The 12,556-nt window shown below is 34.6% G+C and overlaps 1 protein-coding gene across 8 annotated transcripts in view; it reads left to right on the forward strand.

Moving 5' to 3' along the window:
* The window catches only part of dbr (debra), a 60,524-nt gene that overhangs the window by 12,395 nt on the left and 35,573 nt on the right, over window positions 1-12,556 (forward strand). For 5 of the 8 annotated variants that reach the window (XM_067767745.1, XM_067767744.1, XM_067767748.1 and 2 more), the window contains exon 2: window positions 1,588-2,018. In XM_067767745.1, coding sequence (XP_067623846.1) covers window positions 1,875-2,018 — 144 coding nt within the window. In that variant the 5' untranslated portion in view covers window positions 1,588-1,874. The remainder of the gene's footprint in view (window positions 1-1,587; window positions 2,019-12,556) is intronic. The other 3 variants (XM_067767746.1, XM_067767749.1, XM_067767750.1) reach the window with 1 other exon arrangement.

Consider the following 12,556-nt stretch of genomic DNA (forward strand, 5'->3'; position numbering starts at 1 on the left):
CTATTAAAACGAAATTTAAATGTCATTTATTTCGAGTCGTTAAAACTAACTAGTACAATCGATAAGGCAAGCGACAAAATCCTTAATTAAAATCTCGACAAATCGCATAGTTATAAGTTAGTGAATTCCACTACTGATCGGGATTATTTTTGTGTTATTTTTGGAGTCATATCCGTGATGATTTTTGGTTTAAATTCGGGATTATTTGAGCCAGTTCAGTGCTATGATCGGAATTACTTCGAGACTATTTGTAGGGCCTATTTCGGGATTGTGTCGAAATCGATTCGAGACTATTTCTAGATTTATTCAGAGCTATTTAGTGACCCTTTTGGGCCTATTTTATGATTTTTTAACCGCTTTGACCATTTTGATCGAGATCTTCTCGGTTCGTGGTTTCAAAATTACTTCGGAACCGTTTTGAGAATGTTTTCGGAGCTATTTCAAAGCTTTTGGAGAATCACATCGTAAAGATTACTGCGGGATATTCTTGAACTATAGCCGGATCAAATCGAAATTTTCTTTCGCAACTATTTCAATAATATTTCTTAAAAATTGTTTTTTTTTTACAAAATCCAGTATATCCTTCCTTCTATTGATCATAGGGGTTTTAACTTCGGACGAATTCACGATTGTGTGCGCTATTTCTTCGAGATCTTCTCGGGACTGTTTCAAATAGTATTTTCTTGACTCTTTCGGAAATGTTTTCAGTATCACATCTGAATATATCAAAGTAATTCGATTCACGGGTGTAGGCTAGTCCACAATAAATCCTCAATTACTATATACGCGTTCACAATATTTACCATAAAATTTGCATTCTCTTTTATTTCGTGCTACCCTTTAGAGATGACAACCCGGAAATGGTTCTAGGGCTAGGAAACAAATTGGCATATCTAGAACTGGCGCTTTCTCCTTTTTCGCAAATATTGCGCCTTAAAGTATGCAGCTCTTTCAAGCTGTTCGTTCTATGTTCAATATTGTTTCTCCATTCATTCGTAAAATAAATAACGAGTCTACAATTTTCCTAATATGATATATTTTTTCTTAAAAGAAATGTTGTCATATAACATTTGAAAAGTAGTCATTCAGCGTTCGGAACAAAATGCCACCAAAAAAATCATCTCTTGGAAGATCGACAAGAAAAGCAGCTCAAGTCGCAAGACGCAGGGCAACAGAAACACTGCAACAACGTTCTGATCGCAATGAAACTAACCGAATGGCAACTTTAAATGCCAGAGCAAATGAAACAAAAAAAAATCGATGTGTTGAAAAAAAATAAAAATCGAGATTGGAAAAAAAATATTTATTTAAAATTCTTATTTACGAAATGTGAAAAACCTTCCCAATTTCCATAGGGAGCACACACAGAATTTGATTTTTATATATAGAGATTTCTAATAAAAGCGTTATGGCAATCAGAAAACTTTACTGAAAACTTACGAAATTATAAAATACTACCAAAAATAGCTGGTTTGTACATCCATAAAAAATTACATCGCACGAAAAAGCAACTGTCAAAGCACATAGAATTGTAATATTTTTATTTTTGAATTTGAAATTCAACAAATTTGCATTATAAATTTTTAGATGTGAAAAAAATGTTTATGTGGGAAATTTAACAAAAAAAAGGAAGTTATTAAATTGTATTGAACTATTTAAAAAATTGTATGCAAATAAAGTTTCAAAATTTGCAGGATTCAAAAGAAGATTCATAATTTTATCTACTAAATTGAAATTATCAATAAAAAAAAAATTTGAGAACAAAAAAAGTTGTATTATAGTGAAAGAATTGTGTAAAACAACAAACGAAACACAATTACAGTAGCAACAAAAAAAACGGTGGTCAAAAATAAATCCACCAGCAGCGCAACAATATGGAAAGGCAATCGTCAGCTTTCGAATATTTGTGTCGTGTTTGTGCCGCCAATACTAAAGGCAAAAATTCTGTAGCTGAATGTGTTTATATATTAAAAACACCAGCACTTAAGGATAAAATTGAGAGATACTTGTATTTAACGGTAAGTAATGCAATTTTGTTTTAGTCCGTAAGTATTACGAAATATGTTAAAAAAGCTTGTGAAGAACATAAATTTTTCTGTATATGTATAAGCCTAAAACATCGTTTCATGTTACGTAAACAAGAAAGGCGAAAAAGTGTGACAATTGTTTTTTACATCGACACAAATACAATCTACAGAATCGCCCTATCATCGATGTGGTAGAGACAGCGCTAGAGCCGCTTTCTTTATGCGGCGAATTGGTTGTATTTGAATCGTTTGTGTGAGATTGTGTCTTTCCAATTGGTGATAGCATGGACTTAAATGTGATAGATTGACATGCATACACTGAAAAAAATGATGCTAGTAAAATCAACAAATCGGTTCTGTTGTTCTTGAATTAACGGAGATTCGGCGAAATTGATCGAATTATGGTTAATTCGATCGAGTTCTTTGTCAAACGAACAAATTAGTTTAGTCATTTCAACAGAAGAGAAATTGTCGCTCTTAAGTTAACATTCTATAAAATTGACAGATTCCTGGTCAATCTAACTAATTTTTCTGTTAACACAACTGATCTGACAGGTAATTTCAACTGTCAATACATGAGCAAATTTCAAAGAGAATTTTACGCTCACTGCGCTCTCTACTTTGTACTTATGACGATGGTGCCACTTGTTATAAAAAAAACACCAAAATAAGAAAACCATGAAATCGAAAAAAACCACAAAATGGGAAAACAACAAAAAGCTAGTTTTTCACTTATCAATACAAAACAAAAAACCCTTTTTTGAATTGACTGTGCAAAAATTATGAGATACCGGGACACCTATCAATCGGGTACAATTTTGCAACTTCTCCTCCAAGCGAAATGCAAAATTGCGCCCTCTTGTTGCAAAAGTTTTGCTTGTGCGAACAGGACTTTTCCAAAGTTAGTAACATTTTGTTCAAATTTTTACGAATTTTCACTCACGTGAACGAATCTAATAAGATAATAAAAAATATTATTTTTTAATGTTGACGTTTCCGACAGCATAAAAGTTTGAGTTGTTTTGGAATCGTTTCAAAATAATGTGCTACGAGAATTAGACTTGCCGAATTACATGTAAAGTTACTCCAGTGGTTAATTACCTCCCGCGATTTGAATCTTTACTTTTCTATAACTTACAAGTTCTCTATTTAAAATGTTATGTCAAACATTTATACTACAAGTTTTGTTCGAAAAAATCAAGTGTGGCAACTACATGCGATAGAAGAAATTGAGAACGTGCTGAGCTGCAACTGAAAGAATTGAGAATCAGTTTTGTGACTACTATTTTCATTTCTATTTGCAAAGCGAAGTTCAAAACATAAATTAAATAAATTATAAAATATAAAATTTGGGGAAAGTGCGTTTAATAAAACAAAATAATAAAGTGTATAATGTTTAATGTGTGCCAGCATATTTGATGTAGCCCAATTGACGTTCGGTTAGTAAGTGCCACCGTGGTGTGATGGTAGCGTGCTCCGCCTGCCACACCGTATCCCTGGGTTCGCACCCCGGGCAAAGCAACATCAAAATTTTAGAAATAAGGTTTTTCAATTAGAAGAAAATTTTTCTAAGTGGGGTCGCCCCCCGGCAGTGTTTGGCAAGCGCTCCGAGTGTACTTCTGCCATTAAAAGCTATCAGTGAAAACTCGTCTTCCTTGCAGATGCCGTTCGAAGTCGCCATAAAACAAGAAGGCCCCGTCCGGCCAATTTGTAGAGAAAATCAAGAGGAGCACGACGCAAATTGGAAGAGAAGCTCGGCTTAAAATCTCTTCGGAGGTTATCGCGCCTTACATTTATTTATAACTTTTTTTGTTCATTTGACTACTAAAACGGTCAATTACGAATCAACGATTTGTGCGCAGTTGATTCAACATCTTGTTGTGATGGTTAAACATGGATACAAATTTCGGTTGAATTGACCCGTATTTCCGTTGATTTTACCAGTCTTTTTCTTTCAGTGTATAACCAAGCTAAAGCTATACAAGGTGATGGCGAAGCGGATTCAAGCCAATTCGCCGGGCAGAAGAATGTTAAGTTAAAAGAAAATGGTCATTGATTTCGATCAACTGTCATGTTTTTATATCAAGGCCAAGGCGAATTCAGTACCAGGTGTTATTATCCCAACAGCTGATTGCTTCTTCTTAATTATTTTCCATATAGCGCCTTGTACTTTAATATGTCAAGTAATCTAAATAAATTAGCATTTTCTTTGGTTTTCACATTCTTCTGCACGGCGAACTGGTTGAATTCGCTTTGTCTAGATTCGCCTTGATATTTTCAATTCAACGCCTTGGTCAAGGCGAATCCATACCAGGTGGTGGCAAACTGAATTCAACCAATTCGCCGTGCAGAAGAGTGTCAAGCTAAAAGAAAATGCTCACTGATTTCGATTAACTGACATTTTATTATACCAAGGTGTTGTAGGGAAAATAATCAAGAATAAGCAATCAGCTGTTGGGATAACAACACCTGGTACTGAATTCGACATGCCTGTTGTTGCTATTTTTCTGGCAAAATGTGGTACAACAGGTTGTCATTAAAATGAAATAAAAGCCAATTTTCTCTTCGTTCGACATTTTTGTATACATTAAGTGGGCATTCGCAAAATTGGTAGCAAAGCGAATGCAACCCAATTCGCCGTACAGCAGAATGCGGGAAAATCGCTTGGACAAGCAATGGGATGCCGCCAGCTCGGGTAAGAATACCACCTTGTACTGAATTCGTAATAAGCAAGCTAAAACCACTTCCTGCAATTCGCTGCCTCGATATTTCTGTACTTATTCGGCGAAATTCGCCTATGCGGCCGGACGCTGAATAAAAGACAAAAAATATTATTTTTCTTAACGAAACGTTTTTGTTTTTTAATTATATTAGAAGAAGATCATATTAGAGAACTGCTATAGGTACGATTATAGATCCATTGACCATTTGCCTGTCTCAGCGAGAAAGCGGTTGCAGACCCTATTCGCAACAAAAAGCTTTGTTTATTTCCTTTAAATGGCTCTAAAATTTTCGAATCTATACAAGAGTAAAGCAAGGCGAATTCATTCCAATACGCTGTACAAAATAATGTCAAATCAAAAGAAAATGGTCGTTAATTTCGTTTTACTGGCGACAAGTAATCAGCTGTTTGTATGCTACCATCTTGAACTGAATTCGGCTGTGGGTAGATTGCGGCATCTGTTGCAAATACTTTTATGCATGTTGTGACATTACACTATCTACTTCGAATTTTGCCACAGTGCAACGAAATATTCTCTGCTTATTTTGTTCCTAAAATTGAACAGGTTATGTCTGATCCTTAATTCGAGTTTTCGCCCATTTCCAGACGAAAAAAATGCGGTATCTAGTTTCCGTGGGTTAAGTTTCTTCTATATCTTGCCATATATGGGACAGTATAGCGATGAGCAATCTGAGTTACGTGTTGACACGGATTCATATCGAGCGTTTAGTTATACCTAACCTTTTTATACTCAGCTGAGTAGAGCTCACAGAGTATATTAACTTTGTTCGCATAACGGTTATCCGCAACGGCATAAACTAATCGAGATAGATATAGACTTCTATATATCAAAATAATCTGGGCGAAAAAAGAAATTCCTTAAGCCATGCCCGTCCGTCCGTCTGTCCGTTAACACGATGCAGAATAGAAAATTATTAAAATTTTGGACAATGGGCGTGGCACCGCCCACTTTTAAAATAAGATAATTTAAAAGTTTTCAAGCTGTAATTTGGCAGTCGTTGATTATATCGTGTTGAAATTTGGCAGGAACGTTACTCCTATTACTATATGTGTGCTAATAAAAATTATCAAAATCGGAGAACGACCACGCCCACTTAAAAAACAAATTTTTTTAAGTCAAATTTTAACAAAAAATTTAATATCTACAGTATATACTAAGTAAATTATGTCAACATTCAACTCCAGTAATGATATGGTGCAACAAAATACAAAAATAAAAGAAAATTTCAAAATGGACGTGGAATACTATTAATGCCACAAGTCGAACAAAAATTTACCAATACTTGTGAAATTTGGTAGAGGCATAGATTCTACGACGATAACTGTTTTCTGTGAAAATGGGTGAAATCGGTTGAAGCCACGCCCAGTTTTTATACACAGTCGACCGTCTGTCCTTCCGCTGGGCCGTTAAAATGATAACTTGAGCAAAAATCGATATATTCTTACAAAACTTAGTTCACGTACTTATCTGAACTCACTTTATCTTGGTATAAAAAATGGCCGAAATCCGACAATAACCACGCCCATTTTTTCGATATCGAAAATTACGAAAAATTAAACAAATGCCATTATTCCATACCAAATATGGAAAAAGGGATGAAACATGGTAATTGGATTGGTTTATTGACGCAAAATATAAATTTAGAAAAAAACTTTGTAAAATGGGTGTGACACCTACCATATTAAGTAGAAGAAAATGAAAAGGTTCTGCAGGGCGAAATCAAAAGCCCTTGAAATCTTGGCAGGAATACTGTTCGTGGTATCACACATATAAATAAATTAGCGGTACCCGGCAGATGATGTTCTGGGTCACCGTGGTCCACATTTCGGTCGATATCTCGAAAACGCCTTCACATATACAACTAAAAGCCACTCCCTTATAAAACCCTCATTAATACCTTTAATTTAATAACCATATCGTACATACACATTCTAGAGTCGCCCCTGGTCCACCTTTATGGCGATATCTCGAAAAGGTGTCCACCTATAGCACTAAGGCCCACTCTCTTTTATAAAACTCATTAACACATTTCATTTGATACCCATATCGTACAAACACATTCTAGAGTCCCCCTGGCCCACCTTTATGGCGATATCTCGAAAAGGCGTCCACCTATAGAACTAAGGATCACTCCCTTTTAAAATACTCATTACCACCTTTCATTTTATACCCATATCGTACAAACACATTCTAGAGTCACCCCTGGTCCACCTTTAAGGCGATATTTCGAAAAGGCGTCCACCTATAGAACTAAGGATCACTCCCTTTTAAAATACTCATTACCACCTTTCATAAGATACCCATATCCTACAAACACATTCTAGAGTCACCCCTGGTCCACCTTTAAGGCGATATTCCGAAATGGCGTCCACCTATAGAACTATGGCCCACTCCCTTTTAAAATACTCTTTAATATCTTCCATTTGATACCCATGTCATACAAACACATTCTAGGGTTACCCTAGGTCCATTTTCCTACTTGGTGATTTTCCCTTATTTTCTCTCCAAAGCTCTGAGCTGACTATGTAATGTTCAGTTACACCCAAACTTAGCCTTCCTAACTTGTTTATACTCAGCGTGCTTTGCACACAGAATATATTAACTTTGATTGGATAACGGTTGGTTGTACAGGTATAAAGGAATCGGGATAGATATAGACTTCCATATATCAAAATCATCGGTATCGAAAAAAAATTTGATTGAGCCACGTCCGTCCGTCCGTCCGTCCGTTCATCCGTTAACACGATAACTTGAGTAAATATTGAGATATCTTCACCAAATTTGGTACACGATCTTATCTGAACCCAGAATAGATTGGTATTGAAAATGGGCGTAATCGGATGATAACCAGGCCCACTTTCTACATATATAACATTTTGGAAAACACAAAAAACCTGATTATTTAGTAAATATGTAATACACCTAGAATGTAGAAATTTGACATGTGGACTGATATTGAGACTCATGATAAAAATTTGAAAAAAAAATTTTGTATGGGCGTGGTACCGCCCACTTGTGATAAAATCAATTTTACAAATATTATTAATCATAAATCAAAAACCGTTAAACCTATCGTAACAAAATTCGGCAGAGAATTTGCTTTTACTATACGGAATGCTTCGAAGAAAAATTAACGAAATCGGTTAAAGACCACGCCCACTTTTATATAAAAGATTTTTAAAAGGGTCATAGACGAATAAAATATGCTGCATCTTTGCAAAAAAAAAGGTTTATATCAATGGTATTTCATTTCCCAAGTAGATTTATAACAATAAATAGGAAAAATTTGAAATTTTAAAGAATGGACGTAGCACCGCCCATTTTTTGACTAAGCAATTTTCTATGTTTCGGGAGCCATAACTCGAAGAAAAATTAACGGATCGGAATAAAATTGTGTATACATATTTTCCTTAAAGCAGAAAATATTTCTAGAAAAAATGGACGGGATCGATTATAGACCACGGCAACTTAGATATAAAACAAGTTTAAAAGGGGCGCAGACTAGAATAATAAGCTATAACTTAGCAAAAAATAGTTTTGAATCAATGATATTTCACTTGTCAAGTTTTTATTGTAAGAAGAAATGGGGAGACATTTTTTTAAATGGTGCCACGTGTTATGTAGAAAAGTAATTTATCTGAAATTAAATTTACAATTGATGCTAACGCTGAGTATATAATGTTCGGTTACACCCGAACTTAGACACCTTTACTTGTTTTCTATTATGAATACTCAGCATTAACTTTCATACTATTAACTTATATATTAACTTTTTATATATAGTGATGATGTTTGTGTATAGGTATACTTTGCTAAAGGATTGCAGTTTTAGTAGGGCTAGATCAGCCTCGTTGACTGTTGTTATCATCGCTTAGACCTGCTTAAGGATAACACAACTTTTCTCTACTCACTTATAAAATATGTATTTCCAGCCAAAAATTCCAGCTCATCACAAACAAAAAATAGCAAATTTATTTATCTGCATTTGTGTAGGTAAATAGAATATTAAGTCTGAAATAAAGCGTACGAACTAGATAATTTACAACATCTGACACATACACCTACACATACAATAAATATAATAAATGCAAACTCGTGTAACCAACACATAAATAAATAAAAGAGAGGAAAACACTACCTAAGAAAATTTTGATAAAAATAAAACTTACACGAACAACAACATTGTTAAAAACAGCCAGCTAAAATAGTTTGTATACTACAAACATACATATATAAGGAATTTACATACATATTTACATATACAAAATATATAAATACGAACGTATATATCAACTAAGTCATAGACACTCCCGCAAGAAATTGTCCAGCTTATATAAGGCTTATTTCGTGTGATGTAAAGGCGCATAACATAAGTACTGAAGTTTTTAAAGAATATCAGTTGTACTCAACATTACTCTCTATCTATGACGGGCCGCATTACACCGAAAGAAATTACTTTAGTAAAATCAACAAATCGGTTTTGGTGCTCTTTAATTAAAAAACAATCGCAGTTTGGTTAAATCAACTGAGTTTTTTGTCAACAGAACTAATCTGTAAAGTCATTTCAGCAGAACAGAAACTGTTGATCTCAAGTTAACATAGTTCTGTAAAAATTTGAGATAATGAATGAAACTAATTCTTCTGTTAAAAGAACTGATTTCATAAGTAATTCCAACAACCAACGACACTCACTACTTTGTTCTTATAACCATAGTGCCACAACCGCCTTCAGTGTTATTCTAATGTTGACGAAAATCTGTTATTTAAAAATGTAAAAATTTTTTTTGGTTTAAGGTGACGGTAAGGATTGTTAAGTTAACTTTGGCTTAAGGGTGATGAAATTTTATGCTTCTAGCTGTTAAATTAGCAGAAATGACGAAAAGCTCCTTATCTGAACAATCGCTTTGTATGGGGTGTATAAAAAAAGAAAAAAGCATGAAATTCTAAATATTTTCGCTTAGATTTAACTATTTATAAGCTTTTATTTAGTTTCACATGGCTGTTGTCTGTAATCAAATCTTGCAAGTTAATTTTGATACACTTCCCGGTGTCCGATTGAGCTGAAATTTTGCACGCATGTATAACTCCGATAACAATGCAATATTACTTTGCGAGAATTCGATAAATTAATCGATAACAGAGTTATCGGTATAGATTTGAGCTCACAAGCAATAAAAGCCTAAGCCCCAGACCTATCCGTGGAGTCTGAGACTTAGGCGATTGTTGCTTGTAACCATAGATATTTATTTATATTGCAATTCCACCTTGCCATTTTATATGAATAAATTTTCTTATCACGTGGTGAATCCCACGCTTACTTCCATGTTCTTTGTTTAGTTTAGAGGGATGATGAATAACCTACATGGGCTCATGAACGCAGGTAACTTCGCTTTGTTTGTGTTTACAACGAACGTAGAAGTTACGCTGTTATCGCTAAATGTTGCATACTTTTCTGCGCACTTGGTTTTGTTTTACAGATTTTTGGCGATGGAATTTTAGCTAAGCGAAAGTTGAAATTTTATTTTAAAACAGATTTAACCCACAGAGCAGAGATCTGCAATGAGTAATTGTAAACTGAACGCGACATAGGCAAAGTCACAATAAAATATGATTTTAAGTTAGTTAACACTGTTTGACACAATTTTATACATATGTGCTCGCTGTCAAAAATGCTTCAACTAACTTAGTCACATTTTATTTCGATTATGAATATGCCCCAATATATTCTGATCATGATATAAAAAATCGTGTACTCATACTCAGTCAGGGTTATTTAATTCGTATCAGTAATTTGGTTGAGAGTCTTTTTAATCCTGCCAACCGAAGATGCCACTTTTGGCAAACACATACGATATGTTTTCTCGAAAATCTGTATATTCATATGTATGTATGTGTGTATGTATTTAACGTTTTGTTGTTGCAAGAGCACATATATACAAATTCATTTGAATAAGTTGATCAAAGCATAGGCGCATTCCAAAAGTACAACTGCTGGCGAAGTTGATTAGTGATAACTTCTTGGAACGCACAGTTGCAACTTTACGACAAATTATGCGCATAAAAATTTTCCGCTCCGTTCACTCAACGTTTTCATCGATTGGTTGTTGACAGTTGGCCAACGTATCGTTTCAAAAGCACAATTTCTTTCACTTAGCTGATAACTGGTTAGCTGAGCTAGCACTTCCGCTTTGAAATTCAATTAAAATTTCATACGAAATCAGACCAAACACGAGAATAGTTCGTGAGAGACCGTTGTCGCTTGTATCCATATGCATCATAGCTTATACTTACACATCAATTTTTGTATGCAAACGAATAGATCAGGCTAGCTGAGCTTGGTTGCTTTATACGTGTACTTATACTCAAATTGCTGCGGATATATTAGAGTATCAAACAAGTTGCCTAATGCCGATCTCTGCCACAGAGAAAATTTGTTGGTTATGAATGTGGATTTTTTCTGATTTATTATTAGTATTTTTGACCCAATGGCAAGGTGAGCACGTGCCGAGGGCTGAATGATATGAGGGTGTATAAAAATTTCATATCGCTAACGTTGCGCCTCAGGGTATCAGGGCGAACCCCGTTGTACTGAAACCCTTATCCCTCTACAATGGATCTCTGGGGGATGGACCGTTTTTGTCCTATACTCGTGGGAACATAATGAACAAAAATAAAATTAAAGAAAAAACAAGTAAGGACGGGACTGTCTTCGGCTGTGCCGAAGACTTCATACCTTTCATGAATGGGGCTGAACAATAATCTTATCCCATTCGTAATCTCCGAATAATCGGATGTATAAGATAATAAATATATAGTGAACAGATCTACATACCTAAACGATTTTTAAGATAAATATAAAATAAAAAATAGGTAGGTACTTTGTGTGAGGATGCAAAGTTTTAGGTTTTTTGTGGTCTGCGTGTAAAAACTATGACTACGAATCACGTATTTCAACAATATATGACGTCAACGTAACTATTTGATGAAATTTTATGAATTTTAAAGCTTCTAGCCGTAAAAAAGGGGCAAAAAAATACAGTTTATATGGGGTATATAATATATGTACCACCGATCTCTATGATTTTTTCAGACAACAATATATGCTATATACGTAAGCATTTGGTGAAATTTGAAGCTTCTAGCTGTTAAAATGGGGCAGAAATTTCGCAAAGTTTCTTATCTGAACAATCGGTTGTATGAGATATATACTATATATACTACCGATCTCAATGATTTTTTCAGACAACAATATATACTATACACGTAAGCATTTGGTGAAATTTGAAGCTTCTAGCTGTTAAAATGGGGAAGAAATTGCGCAAAGTTTCTTATCTGAACAATCGGTTGTATGAGATTATATATACCACCGATCTCTATGATTTTTTCAGACAACAATATATGCTATACACGTAAGCATTCGTTGAAATTTGAAGCCTCTAGCTCTTAAAATTGGGCAGCAATTACGAAAAGTTTCTTATCTGAACAATCGGTTGTGGGGGATATATACTATATACATATACGACCGAACTCATTAATTTTTTCAGGCAACAATATGTGCAAATTACGAAATTATATGGTGAAGTTTGAAGCTTCAATCTGTTAAATTGAGTAAGATATTACAAAAATCATCTTTTTCTGAAAAATCGGTTGTATGGAGGATATATGCTATAGTGGTCCGATCCGGCCGGTTCCGACAAATATCTAATCACCCAAATACACCCGCTCACCAAATTTTATCAAGATATCTCCAAAATTGAGGGACTAGTTTGCATACAAACAGACAGA

Source organism: Eurosta solidaginis, chromosome 2 (genome assembly GCF_040869045.1).
Source record: "Eurosta solidaginis isolate ZX-2024a chromosome 2, ASM4086904v1, whole genome shotgun sequence".
Classification (NCBI taxonomy): Eukaryota; Metazoa; Arthropoda; class Insecta; order Diptera; family Tephritidae; genus Eurosta; species Eurosta solidaginis.